Source organism: Heterodontus francisci, chromosome 4, assembly GCF_036365525.1.
Source record: "Heterodontus francisci isolate sHetFra1 chromosome 4, sHetFra1.hap1, whole genome shotgun sequence".
NCBI lineage: Eukaryota > Metazoa > Chordata > Chondrichthyes > Heterodontiformes > Heterodontidae > Heterodontus > Heterodontus francisci.
This window is the reverse complement of record NC_090374.1, coordinates 93391025-93413761: the sequence shown is the minus strand read 5'-3', so window position 1 is coordinate 93413761 and position 22737 is coordinate 93391025. Positions and strand designations below refer to the sequence as shown.

Below are 22737 nucleotides of genomic sequence, written 5' to 3'. Positions count from 1 at the left end.
AAGAGTGGGGGGGGCAAAAGAGTGGGGGGGGCAAAAGAGTGGGGGGGGCAAAAGAGTGGGGGGGGCAAAAGAGTGGGGGGGGCAAAAGAGTGGGGGGGGCAAAAGAGTGGGGGGGCAAAAGAGTGGGGGGCAAAAGAGTGGGGGGGCAAAAGAGTGGGGGGGGCAAAAGAGTGGGGGGGGCAAAAGAGTGGGGGGGGGCAAAAGAGTGGGGGGGGGCAAAAGAGTGGGGGGGCAAAAGAGTGGGGGGGCAAAAGAGTGGGGGGGCAAAAGAGTGGGGGGGCAAAAGAGTGGGGGGGCAAAAGAGTGGGGGGGCAAAAGAGTGGGGGGGCAAAAGAGTGGGGGGGCAAAAGAGTGGGGGGGCAAAAGAGTGGGGGGGCAAAAGAGTGGGGGGCAAAAGAGTGGGGGGGCAAAAGGGGGGAGAGAGGGGGGGGGAGAGAGGGGGGGGAGAGAGGGGGGGGAGAGAGGGGGGGGAGAGAGGGGGGGGGAGAGAGGGGGGGGAGAGAGGGGGGGGAGAGAGGGGGGGGAGAGAGGGGGGGGAGAGAGGGGGGGAGAGAGGGGGGGGAGAGAGGGGGGGGAGAGAGGGGGGGGGAGAGAGGGGGGAAGAGAGGGGGGGGAGAGAGGGGGGGAAGAGAGGGGGGGAGAGAGAGGGGGGGGAGGGGGGGGAGAGGGGGGGGAAGAGAGGGGGGGAAGAGAGGGGGGGGAAGAGAGGGGGGGGAAGAGAGGGGGGGGGAAGAGAGGGGGGGGGAAGAGAGGGGGGGAAGAGAGGGGGGGGAAGAGAGGGGGGGGAAGAGAGGGGGGGGGGAAGAGAGGGGGGGGAAGAGAGGGGGGGAAGAGAGGGGGGGGAAGAGAGGGGGGGGAAGAGAGGGGGGGAAGAGAGGAGGGGGGAAGAGAGGAGGGGGGAAGAGAGGGGGGGGAAAGAGAGGGGGGGGAAAGAGAGGGGGGGGAAAGAGAGGGGGGGGGGAAGAGAGGGGGGGGGGGAAGAGAGGGGGGGGGGAAGAGAGGGGGGGGAAGAGAGAGGGGGGAAGAGAGAGGGGGGGAAGAGAGGGGGGTGGAAGAGAGGGGGGTGGAAGAGAGGGGGGTGGAAGAGAGGGGGGGGAAAGAGAGGGGGGGGGAAAGAGAGGGGGGGGGGGAAGAGAGGGGGGGGAAGAGAGGGGGGGGAAGAGAGAGGGGGGGAAGAGAGAGGGGGGGAAGAGAGAGGGGGGTGGAAGAGAGGGGGGTGGAAGAGAGGGGGGTGGAAGAGAGGGGGGTGGAAGAGAGGGGGGTGGAAGAGAGGGGGGGGGAAGAGAGGGGGGGGAAAGAGAGGGGGGGGGAAGAGAGGGGGGGGGAAGAGAGGGGGGGGGAAGAGAGGGGGGGGAAGAGAGGGGGGGGAAGAGAGGGGGGGGAAGAGAGGGGGGGGGAAGAGAGGAGGGGGGAAGAGAGAGGGGGGGGAAAGAGAGGGGGGGGAAAGAGAGGGGGGGGGAAGAGAGGGGGGGGGGAAGAGAGAGGGGGGAAGAGAGAGGGGGGGAAGAGAGGGGGGTGGAAGAGAGGGGGGTGGAAGAGAGGGGGGTGGAAGAGAGGGGGGTGGAAGAGAGGGGGGTGGAAGAGAGGGGGGTGGAAGAGAGGGGGGTGGAAGAGAGGGGGGTGGAAGAGAGGGGGGGGAAGAGAGGGGGGGGAAGAGAGGGGGGGGAAGAGAGGGGGGGGAAGAGAGGGGGGGAAGAGAGGGGGGGGAAGAGAGGGGGGGGAAGAGAGGGGGGGGAAGAGAGGGGGGGGAAGAGAGGGGGGGGAAGAGAGGGGGGGGAGAGAGGGGGGGAAGAGAGGGGGGGGAAGAGAGGGGGGGAAGAGAGGGGGGGAAGAGAGGGGGGGGAAGAGGGGGGGGGAAGAGGGGGGGAAGAGGGGGGGGGAAGAGAGGGGGGGAAGAGAGGGGGGGGAAGAGAGGGGGGGGAAGAGAGGGGGGGGAAGAGAGGGGGGGGGAAGAGAGGGGGGGGGAAGAGAGGGGGGGGGAAGAGAGGGGGGGGGAAGAGAGGGGGGGGGAAGAGAGGGGGGGGGAAGAGAGGGGGGGGGAAGAGAGGGGGGGGGAAGAGAGGGGGGGGGAAGAGAGGGGGGGGGAAGAGAGGGGGGGGAAGAGAGGGGGGGGGAAGAGAGGGGGGGGAAGAGAGGGGGGGGGAAGAGAGGGGGGGGAAGAGAGGGGGAGAGAGAAAGGGGGAGAGAGAAAGGGGGAGGTGTAGCGGGAGAGGGGGCGAGTGAGGGGGGAGTGAGGGGGAGAGAGGGGGGAAGAGAAGGGGGGAGAGAGATGGGGAAAGAGACAGGACGTGAGAGAGACAGGGCAGGGGGTTGTGGCGAATGGGGTGGTGTGGAATAAGACTTATACCACCCCGATACAATCCATATCAAGTTGACATTTTGTCACGGTACACGTTAAAATATCCACACTGCAAATCAGCAAATTCATACTTATTTCAGCAAGCGATTTTATTAGAAACTTGGGTTCCAATCATACTATTTTTAGCCTGATAGTTCATTACCATATACAGTCCATTATCAATGTTATTGTGACATCTTAATCCAGCAGCCAATACAAACCACGATGATACATGTATCTATTTCAATCGTTATTTAACATTTTGAAACATGCCACATTTGCCATATTGTAAAAACAAAAAATCAAAATGGTTGTTAATCTCATGAAGTGCAATTTGCTGTAAGAGTTTCTATATTAATGGCTTAGCTTCATTACTAACAGATATGTGTGTATACTGTTATGCCAATAGGCTGGAATACTGAATGAGGAAATTAAAGGCTAAAGTCATCAATATTCCAGCCTTCACAAGACAATACCAAATGGAAACCATTATTGCAGTTCAATCCCTCCTAGAGCTATATTACAATTTTTGTTTTTGTTTTCAAACCAAATATATCCTTTCCCAATCTGCCAGTGGATAAATCCAAAATCAAGGCATCCCTAATTGATGTCAATAATCCTGAATCAATAGAGGGCACCATTTCGTCAATCTGTATTCAGTTCATGTGCTATTGAATTTTATGTAACAATCTGTGAAAACCAATTGTGAAGACATCTAAAAGTGGCAACTTTACAACTATGCTGCTTTACTTGATGAAGACAGTTCATTTGGTTTCTGCAGCATATATAGTGTGTTATGAAAATTCCTCAGTCTTAAACCTACAGTTGACAGGTGCATTTTTGGAGGATTAGTACGCCTTGTTCATGTAAGAGAGTCCAGTTGTGCTTGTATGGTTTCCAACTGCAGAAGATGAAAAAGAAACAAATACAAGTGCATTTTAGAAAACTTCTGTGCTATCGAACATTACTACAGTAGCCATTTGAATGCAAAGAATGTATTGACATGCGAGACAATTTTTCTTGTTCAATTTGCTCAAGATCAACTCTAGACTAAAAATTTGAAGCAGTGTGAAAAATCCAATCAACTTATCTAACATACAGGTATATATAAAACAGAATATATTACATTTTCATGTCACCTGCTGCTTAACAAATTTACATTTTACATTCCATTAAACATTGAGTTGCAAGGGATAACTTCCTGATTAGAAAATGAATGGTAAAATACTGTGATTTTAATGCATTCACAAAACAACCAATTTTTGAAATAATTTTAGACTGAGAAGGTAAATGGAAGCTGGAGCCTTTGAGACTGGAGTTATGAAATTTTTACTGTGGATAAGGAATATGTTACAGACCACTCTATGGAGGGAAGTTTCAAGGGAAAGGAACTTACATCATAGTGCAGGGTTGCTTTTCTTGAATAGCACATGGTCAGCTCAACCATCCTGATATAAAAGACACGTCCCAAGCATTGCTGGCCATGGCTCAGCTGATAACACTCTCGCCTCTGAGTCAGAGGGTTGTGTATTCAAGTTCACTCCAGGACATGGGAACAAAAACAAAGGCTGACACTCCACTGCAGTACTGAGGGAGTGTTGCAGTGTCAGAGCTGCCACCCCTCGGATGAAATGTTAAACCGAGGCTCCTTCTACCCTCTCAGGTGCGGGTAAAAGATCCCATGGCTCTATTTCAAAGGCCAATATTTATCCCTCAATGTGAGCAGGAGAACAGATTATTACATTGCAATTGTGGGAGCTTGCTGTGTGCAAATCGGTTGCTGCGTTTCCTACATTATGACAGTGATTACACTTCAAAAAGTTCTTCGTTGACTGTAAAGTACTTTGCGACATCCTGTAGTCATGAAAGATGCTATATAATTTTTTTTTTCTTTCACAGGTACTAACACTTCTTTGAAGGGTGTTTGTTGCCTGACTCCAGAGGCAAAGATAAATAGTTGTATTTGGCAGCATGTCCACTGACCTGCCCTACTCCCAGACAACCACGAATGGTGTAGCTGTCACAAGGGGGTGCTAGCAAACACCCAACAACTTCTTTCTCTTCTGAATTTATTTCTAACCTATGAGACATGGCTCAAATTGGGAGCTGAGTGGAGTTAAACTTGATCTTGCAGCAGCTGGTGTTACATCTTGAAAGGTGATATTTTAAAAATAAATTTAGAAAATAACTCCACAGGCTTCCCCATTCACCCAATGAGTTTACCCTCTGAGTAACTGAGCTATACAGATCAGGAAGTATCAATTTAAATCTCCAGTTTTCACTTAGTTACTCACTATCAGTTTTGTTGGCGGCATTACACTTGGCTTTAGGACCTTTGGGTGGGAGGAGAAAATCAGCCAGGATTCTTGCTCCTGATCATTATCAATGTTACAAGCTGGAAAGTACATGTGTGGACATAAAGTGCAAACAGGATCAAGGTCAACTGTGATACCCTCTCCAGTTAGGTAGCCTGTCATCACTCACTGTTGAGGGCTCAAACATGAATGATGACCACTTAGCTGAGGTGCTGGAGTACACCTAGTACCTGTTGAATTGTAACTCAGCAAGCAGCTACCTTCTACAGCAGGGGAATAAGGGGTGAACCTCAGAGATAAACTGGGTTCATCCTCACCAAAAGTCCACTCGTGTACTTCTAGGAAGCATCACAGTGATCAGGAATGTTGCCTGGGTTGCCCTCCCCAACTCATAGGAGTGTTTTTTTTCAACAGGCTCAAAAATCAGGGACGTACCTTAACTGTATGGCTCAACAATTCTTTAGATAAGTTAGCTGAACCATCGGGGAGCTGAAAAGGCTTTCTTTAAGGCAAAGATGGCACTCTTGCAAATAAGTTGAATATTCAGTCAAGATGAAAAACTGTTCACAATAAGTAACAAACATGCTGGCCATTATTAATGCTTGTTATAAAATCAGTACTAGGAAATGGACTGTCAGTTTACAGATTTACCACAAATAAAGAATTACTCACCTTGTTGTAAAATTCTAAAAGTTCGGCATGGTTAAATTCAACAAAAACCTTTTCTGTATTCTGTATTTAAAACAAAATGTTTTTTTTCATTTAGAAAGTGAAAGTATTTCACTAGCCACAAGAAACAGTATCAGTTTGATTTATTACAAATATGAATAGTCTGAATAGTGCGCTTTAAATAGTGGAAAGAGAAACAGTTAATAGGAAGAATTTTATCCTGGCGGCGGGGGCCTTGATGTTGAGAAAACAGATGCCGAGATCCCAGCGCGCCTCTTTCAGGAACATAGGAAGATAGGAACAGGAGTAGGCCATTCAGCCCCTCGAACCTGTCCCGCCATTCAATGAGATCATGGCTGATCCGTGGCCGAACCCCATATCCCTTAATATCTTTGCTTAATATCTATCTCAGATTTAAAATTAACAACTGTTCTAGCTTCAACTGCTGTTTGTGGGAGAGAGTTCCAAACCTCTACCACCCTTTGCGTGAAGAAGTGCTTCCTAACATCTCTCCTGAATGGTCTGGTCCTAATTTTTAGACTATGCCCCCTAGTTTTAGAATCTCCAACCAGTGGAAATAGTTTATCTTTATCTAGCCTGTCTTTTCCTGTTAATATCTTGAAGACTTCAATCAGATCACCCCTTAACCTTCTAAATTCTAGCGAAAACAGGCCTAATTTGTGAAATCTCTCCTCGTAACTTAACCCCTATAGTCCAGGTATCATTCTTGTAAACCTATGTTGCACTCCCTCCAAGGCCAATATATCCTTCCTAAGGTGTGGTGCCCAGAACTGCTCACAGTTCTCCAAGTGGGGTCTAACCAGGGTTTTGTACAGCTGCATCAAAACCACTGTGTCTTTATACTCCAGTCCTCTAGATATAAAGGCGAGCATTCCATTAGCCTTTTTGATTATTTTCTGCATTTGCTCATGGCATTTTAAAGATCTATACACCTGAACCCCCAAGTCTCTTTGGACATCCACTGTACTTAACCTCTTCCCATTTAGAAAGTACCCTGCTCTATCCTTTCTTGGTCCAAAATGGATAACCTCACACTTGCTCGCATTGAAATTCATCTGCCACAGTTTTGCCCACTCACCTAGTCTGTCAATATTTCTTTGCAATTTTATGCTATCATCTAGACTGTCTACAATGCTGCCTTTGTATCATCATCAAATTTGGATATATGACTTACTATGCCATCATCCAAGTCGTTAATGAATAATGTGAATAATTGAGGCCCCAACACAGATCCCTGTGGGACACCACTAGTTACATCTTGCCAATCGGAGTACCTATCCATTATCCCCACTCGCTGTCGTCTACCACTCAACCAACTTTCTAACCATGTCAATAATTTGCCCTCAACTCCATGGGCTTCTACCTTAGTTAACAGTCTCTTATGTGGGATTTTATCAAATGTCTTCTGGAAGTCCATATAAATAACATCCATGGACACTCCCCTGTCCACTAACTTAGTCACCTCTTCAAAAAATTCAATGAGATTTGTCAGGCATGACCTTCCCGTCATGAATCCATGCTGGCTGTCCCTGATTAACTGAAAATTTTCTGGGTGTTCAGTCACCCTATCCTTGATTATAGACTCCAGCAACTTGCCCACCACAGATGTCAAGCTAACTGGTCTGTAATTTCCTTGGTTCCCCCTTTCACCCTTCTTAAAAGGTGGAGTGACATGTGCAACTTTCCAATCCAGAGGGACCACTCCTGAAGCTAGGGAACTCTGAAAGACTATAGTTAGGGCATTTACAATGTGCTCCCCTCCTTCCTTTAACACCCTCGGATGGAAACTGTCAGGTCCTGTGGATTTCTCACTCTTTAGTTCCATTAATTTCCTTGTTAATACAATTAACATAAGTAAAACATCAGTAAGTCCCTGTCCCCTATCGGCTATTAATCTTTTTGGGACTTCCGGCAAGTTATCCTCCTATTCAACTGTAAATACTGAGGCAAAGTAATTGTTCAACATGTCTGCCATTTCCCCATTATCAATGACAATATCCCTATTTTCAGTTTTTAGTGGGCCTACATTGCTCTTGACCACCTGCTTTCCTTTTATGTAACTATAACATTTCTTCTTATTGACTATGATGTCCCTTGCAAGTTCCCTTTCATAATTTCTTTTAGTAGCTCTTATAAGCTGCTTTGTGACCCTTTGCTGGTCTTCGTATTGATCCCATTCGGCCAGATCTGTGCTGCGTTTTGCATTTTTGTAAGCCTTTTCTTTTAGTTTTATCCTATCCCTAATCTCTTTAGTTGTCCATGGCTGTTTTTTCTGTGAAGTGGAGCTTTTTCCTCTCAGGGGTATATACTCGCTCTGTATTTCATTAAATGTTTCTTTAAATATTCTCCACGATTCTTCAGTCGTTTGACCCATTAACAGATCTTCCCAGTTTACGGTGGACAGTCTCTGTCTCATCCCGGTAAAGTCAGCCTTACCCAAGTCTAAAATTCGAGTAGCTGATTCGTGCTTTTCACTTTCAAACGCTACCTTGAATTCGATCATGTTGTGGTCACTATTTGCTAAATGTTCACGCACAGTTAGGCCACTAATTAAACTTGGCTCATTACTCATAACTAAATCTAATATTGTCTGTCCCCTTGTTACATCTAGGACATACTGCTGTAGGAAACTATCCCGGACACATTCCAGAAATTTATTACCTTTCTGACAGGTGCTAGTTTGCCTTTCCCAATCTATGTGTAAGTTAAAATCCCCCATTAATAATACTCTGCCTTTGTTACACACTTGCCTAATTTGTGCATTTATACAATCGAACACCTCAGAACTGCTACCGGGGGTCTATACACAACACCTATTGCAGTTTTATATCCTTTATGTTCCTCAGTTCCACCCATAACGTCTCCACTGGATGCTTTCCCCTCATTATATCCTCCCTCACCAATGAGGTGATATTATTTCTAATCAGTAAGGCTACTCCACCCCCTCTGCCATTTTTTCTGTCTCTCCTGTAAACTTTATAACTGCAGAAAGGGAGGTCGTCGAGGAGGGTTTGTCTACTGAGTCATTATGGGTGGAAGTCAGAAACAGGAAAGGAGCAGTCACTTTATTGGGAGTTTTCTATAGACCCCCCAATAGCAACAGAGACACGGAGGAACAGATTGGGAGGCAGATTTTGGAAAGGTGCAGAAGTAACAGGGTTGTTGTCATGGGTGGCTTCAACTTCCCTAATATTGATTGGCACCTCCTTAGTGCAAATAGTTTGGATGGAGCAGTTTTTGTCAGGTGTGTCCAGGAAGGTTTCCTGACTCAATATGTAGATAGGCCGACTAGAGGGGAGGCTATGTTGGATTTGGTGCTTGGCAACGAACCAGGCCAGGTGGCAGATCTCTCGGTGGGAGAGCATTTCGGTGATAGTGATCACAACTCCCTGACCTTTACTATAGTCATGGAGAGGGACAGGAGCAGACGGGATGGGAAAATACTTAATTGGGGGAGGGGAAATTACAATGCTATTGGGCAGGAACTGGGGAGCATAAATTGGGAACAGATGTTCTCAGGGAAATGCACGACAGAAATGTGGAGGTTGTTTAGGGAGCACTTGCTGCGACTGCTGGATAGGTTTGTCCCGATGAGGCAAGGAAGGGATGGTAGGGTGAAGGAACCTTGGATGACAAGAGATGTGGAACAGCTAGTCAAGAGGAAGAAGGAAGCTTGCTTAAGGTTGAGGAAGCAAGGATCAGACAGGGCTCTAGAGGGTTACAAGGTAGCCAGGAAGGAACTGAAGAATGGACTTAGGAGAGCTGGAAGGGGACATGAAAAAGTCTTGGCGGGTAGGATTAAGGAAAATCCCAAGGCGTTCTACACTTATGTGAGGAACAAGAGGATGGCCAGAGTGAGGGTAGGGCCGATCAGGGATAGTGGAGGGAACTTGTGCCTGGAGTCGGAGGAGGTAGGGGAGGTCCTAAATGAATACTTTGCTTCAGTATTCACTAGAGAGAGGGACCTGGTCGTTTGTGAGGACAGCGTGAAACAGGCTGATATGCTCGAACAGGTTGATGTTAAGAGGGAGGATGTGCTGGAAATTTTGAAAGACATGAGGACAGATAAGTCCCCGGGGCCAGACGGGATATACCCAAGGATATTACGGGAAGCGAGGGAAGAGATTGCCGCGCCTTTGGCGATGATCTTTGCATCCTCACTGTCCACTGGAGTAGTACCAGATGATTGGAGGGTGGCAAATGTTATTCCCTTGTTCAAGAAAGGGAATAGGGATAACCCTGGGAATTATAGACCAGTCAGTCTTACGTCGGTAGTGGGCAAATTATTGGAGAGGATTCTGAGAGACAGGATTTATGATTATTTGGAAAAGCATAGTTTGATTAGAGATAGTCAGCATGGCTTTGTGAGGGGCAGGTCATGCCTCACAAGCCTTACTGAATTCTTTGAAGATGTGACAAAACACGTTGATGAAGGAAGAGCAGTGGATGTGGTGTATATGGATTTTAGCAAGGCGTTTGATAAGGTTCCCCATGGACTCATTCAGAAAGTAAGGAGGCATGGGATACAGGGAAAGTTGGCTGTCTGGATGCAGAATTGGCTGGCCCATAGAAGACAGAGGGTGGTAGTAGATGGAAAGTATTCAGCCTGGAGCTCGGTGACCAGTGGTGTTCCACAGGGATCTGTTCTGGGACGTCTGCTCTTTGTAATTTTTATAAATGACTTGGATGAGGAAGTGGAAGGCTGGGTTAGCAAGTTTGCCGATGACACGAAGGTTGCTGGAGTTGTGGATAGTGTGGAAGGCTGTTGTAGGTTGCAACGGGACATTGACAGGATGCAGAGCTGGGCTGAGAAGTGGCAGATGGAGTTCAACCTGGAAAAGTGTGAAGTGATTCATTTTGGAAGGTCGAATTTGAATGCAGAATACAGGCTTAAAGACAGGATTCTTGGTAGTGTGGAGGAACAGAGGGATCTTGGGGTCCATGTCCATAGATCGCTCAAAGTTGCCACCCAAGTTGATAGGGTTGTTAAGAAAGCGTATGGTGTGTCGGCTTTCATTAACAGGGGGATTGAGTTTAAGAGCCGCGAGGTTATACTACAGTTCTATAAAGCCCTGGTTAGACCACACTTGGAATATTGTGTTCAGTTCTGGTCGCCTCATTAGAGGAAGGATGTGGAAGCTTTAGAGAGGGTGCAGAGGAGATTTACCAGGATGCTGCCTGGACTGGAGGGCATGTCTTACGAAGAAAGATTGAGGGAGCTAGGGCTTTTCTCATTGGAGCGAAGAAGGATGAGAGGTGACTTGATAGAGGGGTACAAGATGATGAGAGGCATAGATAGAGTGGATAGCCAGAGGCTTTTTCCCAGGATGGAAAGGGCTATCACCAGGGGGCATAATTTTAAGGTGATTGGAAGAAGGTTTCGGGGAGATGTCAGAGGTAGGTTCTTTACACGGAGAGTGGTGGGTGCCTGGAATGCACTGCCAGCGGTGGTAGTAGAAGCAGATACATTAGGGACATTTAAGCGACTCTTGGATAGGTACATGGATGATAGTAGTATGAAGGGTATGTAGGTAATTTGATCCTGGAGTAGGTTAAAGGTTCGGCACAACATCGTGGGCCGAAGGGCCTGTACTGTTCTATGTTCTATGTATATTTAGTACCCAGTCCCAACCATCCTGCAGCCACGTCTCCGCAATGGCCCGATGGATTTAGTTCCAATCAGGCAGTTAAGTGGACAGAGGCGGGCCTTCCATAGGATCCAGAACTCCATCGCTGGATGTCCCGCACTTGGAGAGCTGCTGGCCAATCAGAGGCTGCGGAGGAGGTGACTGTCCAGGAGGCTGAGGAGCGTCACTGGAGGCAGGCTTCAGGTAGGTCTGGGCAGGAGAGGACTTACAGGGTTACGGTTGGGGGGGCGGTTGGCGCCAATGACAGGAGGGTGGCCCTCAGCGGGCACCCCCTTCCCAATGCTGGGTTCCTTATTCGTTCATTGGAGCCCCAAACATTGTGAAAATTGGTTTACCAGAAAACTAAACCAACTTATTATATTCAAAGTTGATCTTTTTTCTAAAAATCATCACTGTAGTCTTTCGCATATGATACTTAAATTGTTCTTCGTAACTTATTTTTCAGCTCTCAATTGCTCAATACAGTTTTTGATGGTGATAAAAGGGATACAGATGAAATTGAGCATTATGCTTGAGAACAGTGTCCTAACTGGCAGACTTGAACTACTGTCACAGCTGCATCTGTATTAAGGCAAATAAAAGAAGTTACAAAAAGGATATTTCTATTCAGTGATTTCTGGCACATCCTATTACTGTACATAAGGATGGAAAATTACTTTTATAAGTCCAAGATTGGTTCTACACTTTCATTGACTTGTTCAGAGTGAAGTTTGGTTTTCTGTAGCTTTAAAAGAAGTTTCAGCTTTCTCCACTCAGCATGGTGAACCCAGGCAGTTCAGCATGTGTGATGTATTGATTTGAAATATTTAAGGCAGAGGTAGCACCGCAGCCTCACAGCTCCAGCGACCCGGGCTCAATTCTGGGTACTGCCTGTGTGGAGTTTGCAAGTTCTCCCTCTGTCTGCGTGGGTTTCCTCCGGGTGCTCCGGTTTCCTCCCACATGCCAAAAGACTTGCAGGTTGATAGGTAAATTGGCCATTATAAATTGCCCCTAGTATAGGTAGGTGGTAGGGAAATATAGGGACAGGTGGGGATGTGGTAGGAATATGGAATTAGTGTAGGATTAGTATAAATGGGTGGTTGATGGTCGGCACAGACTCGGTGGGCCGAAGGGCCTGTTTCAGTGCTGTATCTCTAACTAACTAAAGGTAGACAGATACTTGATAAGCAAGGGGGTGGAAAGTTATTGGGGGTAGGTGGAAATGTGGAGTAATCAGTTCAGCCAGGAACTTATTGAATGGCAGAGCAGGCTCAAAGGGCCGAGTGGCCTACTCCTGCCCCTAATTCGTATGTTCGTATTTAATGTGTTTTAGAAAGTAGAAGAACAATTTTCAGGAAAATTTCACAAGCATAATGGCAGTCAATTAGACAACTTTTTTCTCATCTACACAATAATTTAACAGTAATTGGCTGATACTAAAACACACATATGTGCACACCAACCACTTATTCATCTCTAATGACTGCTATCACCACAATGGCTGTATGATGTCAAATGGTTGTGTTACTCCTGTTGTCATTTCTGTTTGCCAGAACAACCTAATTTTTCATATACAGGCTCCTCCATCTCCTACTTTTTTTTTAAGCGCAATCTCCAGCTGTTGGCAGTGGTGGAAGCAGTTCACAGCCAATCTCTCAATTCCATATCTTCCTGGTTAATGTCAGTTTTAGTTTTGGATTGCCTCCTCCATCCAGTTGAGAGAAGGAACAAATTCCTAACATGATCCAGTCTATTATTTCCTGGAACAGAGACAAGCATGACAGGCTGAAAGTTTCTAGCCATTACTGAACACAGTTATGGTTTCATTTTGGGGAAAGATGATAAACTCAAAAGGTAAATAAAAAGGGTTGCATTACTGTGTAAGAGAACACCCAGAACTTCATGTAAGCAGACATCTTAGCAGTTGCTGAATTTATCTAAATTAGAAAAATATCTTCCATGAACAAACTTCCCAAGTAAGGAAATTCATTTTAGACGTTAGACCAGAAAATGACTTCATTCTTGGTGTTAGGTCTAGGTTTTATGGTAAGGTGGAGAGTACCCTTCAGCAGGTTAATCCTATGGTGGGATTTAAGGGAAGTTCAGCTTTTCACTGGTATCTACAGCACCAGGATCTCCACTGCAGGATCTCCTGGGTTTTAAAGAAAGTGGCTGCAAAGATAGTGGAGGCATTGGTCGAAATATTCCCGGAGGGTCCCAGCGAGTTGGAAAACCGCTAATGTGACACCCCTGTTCAAGAAGGGAGGGAGACAAAAAGCTGGAAACTATAGGCTAGTCAACCTAACATCAGTCATTGGGGAAATGCTGAAGTCCATTATTAAGGAAGAAATAGCAGGACATTTAGAAAAGCTTAACGCAATCAAAACAGAGTCAACATGGTTTTGCGAAAGGGAAGTCATGTTTGACAAATTTGCTAGAGTTCTCTAAGGATATAACAAGCAGAGTTGATAAAGGGGAACCGGTAGATGTAGTGTATTTGGATTTCCAGAAGGATTTCGATAAGGTGCCACATAAAAGATTATTGCTCGAGATAGGAGCTCACGGTATTGGAGGGATGAAGGGGTTGACTTATCAAGAACGGCTAAACAGGTTCGGCCTTTATTCATTAGAGTTTAGAAGAATGAGAGGTGATCTTATTGAAACGTACAAGATTCTGAGGGGGCTTGACAGAGTAGATGTTGAGAAGATGTTTCCACTAGTGGGGGAATCTCAAACTAGGGGACATAGTTACAGAATAAGGGGTCACTCATTTAAAACTGAGATGTGAAGGAATTTCTTCTTTCAGAGGGTAGTGAATGTCTGGAATTCTCTACCTCAGATAGTTGTGGAGGCTACATCACTGAAAGTATTTAAAGAGGTGGTAGATAGATTTTTGAAATATCAGGGAGTTGAGGGCTATGAGGTGCTGGCATGAAAGAGGAGTTGAGGTCTGGGGGAGATCAGCCATGATCTTATTGAATGGCAGGGCAGGCTTGAGGGGCTGAATGGCCTACTCCTGCTCCTATTTCATATGTTCTTATGCAAATGAGCAGCAATGACTGCATTATTAGTATACATGTTGTGACGGAGCTGTTCTGGGACAACTAGTGTGCGTATGAGCCTTTCATTTTATCTGTATCACTAAAAATGACCATGGGCACATTCCGAAAGCCTACAAGGACTACATGGTCAAAAGACATGCTAAATAGAATTTGAATCTAAAGGCTACATTGTTGATAGCCATTGATTTAGAGCTAGCTTAAATTTTTGATCATACATTTCCACCCATCCTCAACTATTGATCCGAGGTTAGTTCATGACCTTCACTGGGTCAAAAACTGTGATGCAGTTTGATAAAGCTGAAGTGCACCCTCTTGTTTAAGTTTCCTGCATCTTTGTAGTACCGTGACAGAAAGTTGTAGTACACATGGCATGCCAACCTAGAACACTATCAAAAGCTGACACAGCCCGAAATAAGCTGACAACAAGGATGGCCCTGTCATGTGAAAACTGAGTAGTTACATCAGCTTGTAATTTAAGAAGTAAGTGTACATAACTTTCCTTCAGTTACTTTCGACAGAAGAAAACATAAATATATGAAAGTCTGAACAAACAAATCAAAATGTGGAGGCACAAAATGGTAAGAGGGACAGGGGCATGCTCCCCTTGAAACGTTTACATTTTTACATTAAAATCATGCATTCTGGTTCATTTTAAGCATTTTCATACTTTTAAAATCAAAGTTAAAAAAGGAAAAATAATGAATCTTGCATTTTCAACAGAACAGCCAGATCATAATTTTCCCAAGAGTTAACCTCAATAGGAATTCTCTTATATTCTATCACTCCCTAATTTTTTCCACAGAGATGTGCTCTCCTGTTGCAGTGGAAACATCAAACACTCACTTGATTGTCAGTGTGATTATCTCCTTGGATCTGCTAATGCTCATTACAGATTTAAAGGAATTCCAGTCTTCAGTGTAGTGTATCAATGTCAGGTGATACTCAAGGAAGACTAAATTATGTCACTTTCCCCCCCTGCAAATTCTAGATAAATGGCCCAAGAAAACAAATCATTTGGTCTCACCAAGCTGAAATATGCAATAATTACATTAGAAATGCTCCTGTGCTTAACTATCATGATTTTAGAGATACAGCACTGACACAGGCCCTTCGGCCCACCGAGTTTGCGCCGAACATCAACCACCCATTTATACTAATCCTACACTAATCCCATATTCCTACCAAACATCCCCACCTGTCCCTATATTTCCCTACCACCTACCTATACTAGTGACAATTTATAATGGCCAATTTACCTATCAACCTGCAAGTCTTTTGGCTTGTGGGAGGAAACCGGAGCACCCGGAGAAAACCCACACAGACACAGGGAGAACTTGCAAACTCCACACAGGCAGTACCCGGAATCGAACCCGGGTCCCTGGAGCTGTGAGGCTGCGGTGCTAACCACTGCGCCGCCCTAATGTTGTTCATTTATCACCTAAAGCAATTTACAAAATATACTGTGGTTAAACAATACTAATGATTGTTTCTAATAATAAAGGCTGTGAATAATAAATGTCAGATATCTTCACAGTTCAAGAAAATATTAACAAAAATTATTCTGCCCATGTACCCTTGACAGGCCCCACATTTCCCAGTTTCAATAAACTTTAATTTGTCCAAAACTTGGACCCCACATCCTGATCTGCACTAAGTTCTTATTGCTCACCACCCCAATTTCACTGATCTACCCTTGCTTTCTACCCCCTATGCAACAAATATAAAACCCCTGTACTCATTACAAATCCCTCCATGATTTGTTCTCACTCCTTCTATCGCTGCAACCTTCCTTCCTGTGTACTCCATTCTCTGATTTTGGTTTTCTGTGGATCTACCGCTCACATCTGCTTCACCATTGGTGATAGAACCTTCAACTGTCTCAGCTCTATTACCTGGAACTACTTCCTAGAACCCGCCACTTCTCTACTTTCCCCCATTGCTTTTACTTTTAAAGCCTCCTTAAAACATATCTATTTCACCAAGCCTTGATCACCTGTCAGTTACAACACAATGCGTCCTTTTCCTCAGTCGGGCATTTTTCTACTTCTGCATTCGAGTTTTGTTGATCGCCCATATTATTGGTCGTGAATAAACATGATTTAATAATCCCATAATCTTCTTTCTGTTCAGCTCCTAATAAATCTTGATCTTACTTTGTCTTCCACACTCCATCACTGTACTGACATTTTTCTAGCTGTCTCTGCATCAGTTTGACCATCTTGCTCAATTCCCCTTTTGTGCAAGTTTCTACTTGTGTGTGCACCTTTTTTCTTTGCCTTTTCTCACTCCTTCACTGTATGGCTCTTTCCTCCGTTTTACAGTATGTCTTTCACAAACTCTCTCTCCTCCTCCACTTCTCATTGTCTCTTTTTTTTATTTGTTCAGAGGATGTGGGCGTTGTTGACTATGTCAGCATTTATTGCCCATCCCTAATTGCCCTTGAACTGTGACTTGCTAAGCCATTTTAGAGGGTATTTAAGAGACAACCACATTGCTGTGGGTCTGGAGTCACGTGTAGGCCAGACCAGGTAAGGACAGTAGATTTCCTTCCCTAAAGGACATTACTCAACCAGTTGGGTTTTTACAACAATCAACAATGGTTTCACAATCACCAGCAGACTAGCTTTTTAATTCCAGATTTTTTTATTAATTGAATTCAAATTCCACCATCTGCCATGGTGGGATTTGAATCCATGTCCCCAGAGCATTAGCCTGGGGCTCTGGGTTATTAGTCTAGTGACATTACCCCTCAAGCTTCGCTTAAGGGGGAGGTGGTGGCGTAGTGGTAATGAGTTTGTGGAGCTTCGTATGAGAATAATTTGGGTCATAAAATTCTAGATTAACTGGAGTTTGTGAATGATGATGAAAAGACTATTCAAGAAGATAATTCTTAAGACGATGAAGGCATAGATTAGGATTTCAATGGTGGAGGAAATGTGCTGGGTCTGCAAATAGGCAAAGTTACAGAGTTGGGATTATACTGTCTTTGTGAATGACTGGATGTGGGATAGACTCAGTATTGAGAAGATCCCTAAGACTGCACACCACCTGATTTAAGCAGAGCAAGCAGCTGAGGATATTTATGAAGTCAATCGTATTTAGTCACTGATAAGAAGCAAAATGATATCTTTGGTTTAGCTCCTGTTGCGCTACTGGAAATTTGAGATCAGAGAGAAGATGTGGCAGTTTGAAAGAGTATTACATTATAAGATTTATGCAATTGATGGAGGTGTAATATCTTCCCTTTTACCTCCTCTCTCCTCACCATCCAAGGCCCCAAACACTCCTTCCAGGTGATGCAGCGATTTGTACTTCTTTTAATTTAGTGTACTGTATTCGCTGCTCACAATGCGGTCTTCTCTACATTAGGCAGACCAAACGCAGATTGGGTGACCACTTTGCAGAACACCTCCGCTCAGTCCGCCAAGAATGATCCTGAATTTCCGGTTGCTTGCCATTTTAATTCACTACCCTGCTCTCATGCCCACATTTCTGTCCTCGGCCTGCTGCAGTGTTCCACTGAAAGTCAACGCAAGCTCGGGGAACAGCACCTCATTAGGCACTCTACAACCTTCTGGACTCAATATCGAGATCAATAATTTCAGACTGTAAACCCCATTTATTTTTTTTATTATTATTTATTTATATATATTTTTCTTTATTTTCTAACCATGTGCTAATTTTGAACTTATTTTTCATGTTTTTGCTTTCGTACAGAGTTGTTCATTATTTTGCCATAAGCACTCTCTCTGGATTCATGTTTTGTCTTTCACTACAACCATTTAGCACTCCATTTACATTCTGTTCCATGACATCTGTCATTTAATGTCTCCCCACTCCGTCCTATCACAGAACTTCCGTCTTGTTCTTCCCTCCTCTCCCGCAACCCCCCCCCCCCCCCCCTTACACTTGCACAAAGACTGTTATGTTTTTAACTTTTGCCAGTCCCGATGAAGGGTCACAGACCTGAAATGGTAACTCTGTTTCTCTCTACATAGATGCTGCCAGATCTGCTGAGTATTTCCAGCACTTTCTGTTCTCATTCCCTTATATTTTCCTTTCTTATACAACAGTGACTATATTTCAACAAACAATCCTTTGTCTGTAAAGAACCATTCTGGAATGCAAAGATGACACAGCTTCATTTCTCGACTGCAAAACATTTGCTTAAACCTCTCTCCTCCTGTCTTCTCCACGTCACCACCAACAATAAGTGCGAAGAGCTCATGGACTTCTTTGCTACTAAGATCGGGACCATCTAATCAGCTACCTCTGTCACATCCCTCCCTTCCACTAGCCCACGTGACCAATCTTCCTCTAAAGCTTGCCCCCGTGCCCTGGCCCTGACTTGCATCTTTTTCTCGTTTCTATCCTATCTCCCCTCATGCCCTCGCCAAGTTCATCTTGCCCATGAGACCCACCTCTTCCTCCCTCGACCCTGATCCCACTAATCTGCTTGCCATCCAAATTCCCCTCTTGATCCCCACATTAACCAACATTGTTAACAGTTCTCTCTCTTCAGGTGCTGTCCCTCTCAGTATTAAATCTACTGTCATCACCCCTCTCTTTACAAAACTAACCCTTGTCCCCACTATCCTTTTTTATTATTTGTTCCTGGGATGTGAGTGTCACTGGCAGCATTCGTTGCCCATCCCTAATTGCCCTCAAGGAGGTGGTAGTGAGCTGCCTTCTTAAACCACTGCAGTCCATGTGGTGTAGGTATACCCACAGTGATGTAAGGGAGGAAGTTCCAGGTTTTTGACCCAGCGACAGTGAAGGAATGGCGATATAGTTCCAAGTCAGGATGGTGTGTGGCTTGGAGGGGAACTGGCAGGTGGTGGTATTCCCACGCATCTGCTGCTCCTATCCTTCCAGGTGGTAGAGGTTGCGGTTCCTTGCAATCGCCCCACCTCCAACCTCCCTTTCCTCTTCAAAATCTTTGAACGTGTTGATGTCTCCCAAAAATGTGTCCATCTTTCCCAGAATTCCATGTCTGAATCCCGCCAATCTGGTTTCCGCCCCTGCCACAGTACTGAAACAGCTCTTATCAAAGTCACAAAAGCATTTGATGAAATATCACATAAAATGCTGGTTAACAAAAGTGAAGCCCATGGAATTGCAGGGTCAGTTTACAATTGGATAAAAAATTGGCTTAAGGACAGAAAACAGCGAGGCGTGGTAAATGGTTGTTTTTCAGACTGGAGGATAGTAGACAATGGTTTTTCCCAAAGGTCAGTGCTAGGACCACTGTTTTTTTTGCTATATATAAATGACTTGGATCTTGGAATACAGAGTAGAATTTCAAAATTTTCCAATGACACCAAACTTGGAGGTGTGGCAAACAGTGAGGATGATATGAACCGCCTACAACAGGACTAGAAGAATGGGCAGAGAGGTGGTGGATGGAATTTGATACTAACAAGTGTGAGGTGATGCATTTTGGCAAAGGAATAGGGAGAGGCAATATATAATTAATGGCATTGTTCTAAAGAGTTTGCAGGAACAGAGGGGCCTGGCTGCATCAATCTTTGAAGGTGGCAGGACATATTGAGAGAGTAGTGAGCAAAGCATATGGGATCTTGGGCTTCATTGAGTACATAAGCAGTGAACTTATGCTTAACCCTTATAAAGCTCTGGTTAAGCCCCAACTGGAGTATTGCATCTAGTTCTGGTCACCACACATTAGGAAGGATGTGATGGGTCCTTGAGAGGAGATTCACCAGAATGATTCCAGGGATGAGAGATTTCAGTTACAAGGTTAGGTTGGAAAAGCTGGGTTTGTTCTCCTTGCAGCAAAGGAGATTGAAGGAAGATTTAATAGAAATGTACAAGATTATGACAGGCTTAGATAAGTTAGACAAGGAATAACTCTTCCCATTAACTAATGGCACAAGGACTAAGGGACATAGATTGAAGGTTTTGGGCAAGAGAAGAGGGGGAATGCGAGGAAGGACTTTTTTTTTACGCAGTGGGTGGTAATGACCTGGAACTCAGTGTTTAATTATGCTTTGCAACTTTCTGGTGAAGCACCTTGGGAGGTTTTATTATGTTAAAGGTATTATATAAGTTATTTTTGTTGTAGTAAAGCACTTTGGATTTGTAACATCCTGAAGTTGTGAAAATTGTTTCTTTATAAAATATGTTGTGAATTTCTAGTCTAAAACTGTCAAATAATACCTATTGGAAATGCTGGGCCCAGTCTAGGACTCTGATTTATGCTGGGTTTAAAGAAATGTTTAAACCACTAGCAAATGTGGGACAGAATGCAAGAGCTGCTGATGTCAAGTGTAGTCATGCTTCTGTAATATGAAAACGATAAAGAAATGCCTCACAACCATAGAGGTTTTAGATTGGTTCAGTGCTATGCCTCAAGACATCAAGACTTCAAAGTGCCAGAGATGCCAATAAATCTATAATCTCTAGCTACCATCGTTCTTTTGTTGAAACTAATCTGCAATTTTATGGGGGACATATTGAGTTGATGAGTATTACAGAATGCTGCTTTATGGAAATCTAAAGCATTATCAGTTTAGATGGGATTCATTTTGACAGCAGTGTTAGTTTTCCTAGTATCATAGTCCAACACCATGGTGCAGTAAGATCAGAGTTTGTATTCCACGTGGAAAGAAGGAAAAAGGTTGAACTGGGAGCATCCACAATCAAGAAATTGTGCATGATGCAGGCGTAACTAAAAATAAAACAGTAACTTAAAAAAAAATGGTGTGATATCACTTTAAAAATAAAGGTATGGGGGAAGCATTAGGTGTGTTATAACCTGATACACTCATTCCATGTCATCCCCTGTCACAATCACAGCTAGCCTGTCAAATTATGGCCAGTTACATTCAGAAACTCTCTTCAAGTGACACCGAGCAGATGCAGTTGATGTAGATTCAGGACCATTTGCAAAATGGTTAATTTGAATAAGCTGCTGACATAATTATTTTGTTCAACAAGTTCACAAGCCAATATTACATTGGTGTTTGGCACCACAACCTACTTCAGGATAGAACATCGACACACCAGTCTCTTGCATTTATACTTGGACTAACCAGGAAGCTGATCTGTGTAGTGCACTGGGCTCAGAACACAAGAAATAGGAGCAGGAGTAGGCCATTCAGCCCCTCAAGCCTGCCCTGCCATTCAATAAGATCATGGCTGATCTGCACCAGACCTCAACTCCTCTTTCGTGCCAGCTCCTCATCGCCCTCAACTCCCCGATATTTCAAAAATATATCTATCTCATCCCTAAATACTTTCAGTGATCTAGCCTCCACAACTCTCTGGGGTAGAGAATTCCAGACATTCACTACCCTCAGAGAAGAAATTCCTTCGCATCTCAGTTTTAAATGAATCTCCCCTTATTCTGTAACCATGTCCCCTAGTTTGAGATTCCCCCACTAGTGGAAACATCTTCTCAACATCTACCCTGTCAAGCCACCTCAGAATCTTGGACGTTTCAATAAGATCACCCCTCATTCTTCTAAACTCTAATGAATAAAGGCCTAACCTGTTTAGTCGTTCTTGATAAGTCAACCCCTTCATCCCAGGAATCAGCCCAGTGAACCTTTTCTGAACTGCCTCCAATGCCAGTATATCCTTTCTTAAATACGGGGATCAAAACTGTATGCAGTACTCCAGGTGTGGCCTTACCACCACCCTGTACAGTTGTAATAAGACTTCCCTATTTTTAAACTCCAACCCCCTCGCAATAAAGGCCAAAATTCTATTTGCCTTCTTAATTACTTGCTGCACCTGCATGCCAACTATTTGTGTTTCATGCACAAGAATACCCAGATCCCTCTGCACTGCACTTTTTTGACTTGGCTTGGCTTTTAGGAAAACTCCACAGAGAACATGTCTGCAGGACCAGCTCCACATGATTACATAACTAAAGCAAAAGCAAAATCGTGTGAATGCTGGAATTCTGAACTAAAACAGAAACAAAGTGATTTCTGACAACGCAGCAGCTTGCTGCCATCATCAGAATGCGCCAAGCTGTGCACATGCGCAGTTACATCTTGCCAGGACTCAGTGGCGCATGTGCAGGATGATGTAATCACGCAGCGCTAACATCATCGCATATCCGCGCCAAGTTCATCTTTGCGCATGTGCGGTAAAGCATCATCGGGTACCCAGCCCCTCACTCGGCTGAATGGGAGACTTTGAGGCTGCAGCTCTCCACCCTCGCTCCAAGCCTCGACGCTTCCTCCCCTCAGCCGCTCGCTTCAGACCTCGCTGCTCCCCTCTACCCACCCCCCCACCCCGCTCCAGCCGCGATCTCTAGGCCACGCCACTTCAATTCTCTCGGCCACTCGCTCCTACATCGCCCTGTCACCCCTTGCTTCTTCGGACGGCGCGTGAAGACTGATCAAATGTGGGAGCGAGTGACTGAGAGGAGGGAAGCGGCACGGCCTGGAGCTAGCGTCTGGAAGGGGGGGGGCGGGGGCAGGGAGCGAGCGACTGGACAGCGGAGTGGCGCAGCGGGGAACAATCGGCCAGGGAAGTGGGGGGGGGGGGGGGGGGAGCAGCGAGGGTCTGGAGTGAGCGGCTGGGGCGGGGAGTGGCCGGTAGGGAGCAGGGGGACAAAGCGAGTTGCCGAGGGGGGAAAGCAGCCAGTGGGGTGCGAGCTAACAGCTGCGTTCGGGTGAAATCAGTCCTGGTCAGTCATATAAACGAATCACAATAACAAATTGGCAGCACAT

The 22737-nt window shown here is 45.3% G+C and overlaps 1 protein-coding gene across 2 annotated transcripts in view; it reads right to left on the bottom strand.

The window, feature by feature from the left end:
- Positions 1–2423: 2423 nt before the first annotated feature.
- Positions 2424–22737, bottom strand: part of commd10 (COMM domain containing 10) — a 131988-nt gene continuing 111674 nt past the window's right edge. Inside the window, exons 6-7 of one of the 2 annotated variants that reach the window (XM_068028851.1) lie at positions 5326–5385; positions 2424–3239 (exon numbers count right to left, since the gene is read on the bottom strand). In XM_068028851.1, the coding sequence (XP_067884952.1) occupies positions 3201–3239; positions 5326–5385 (99 nt within the window). In that variant the 3' untranslated portion in view covers positions 2424–3200. The remainder of the gene's footprint in view (positions 3240–5325; positions 5386–22737) is intronic. The other variant, XM_068028852.1, reaches the window with a different exon arrangement.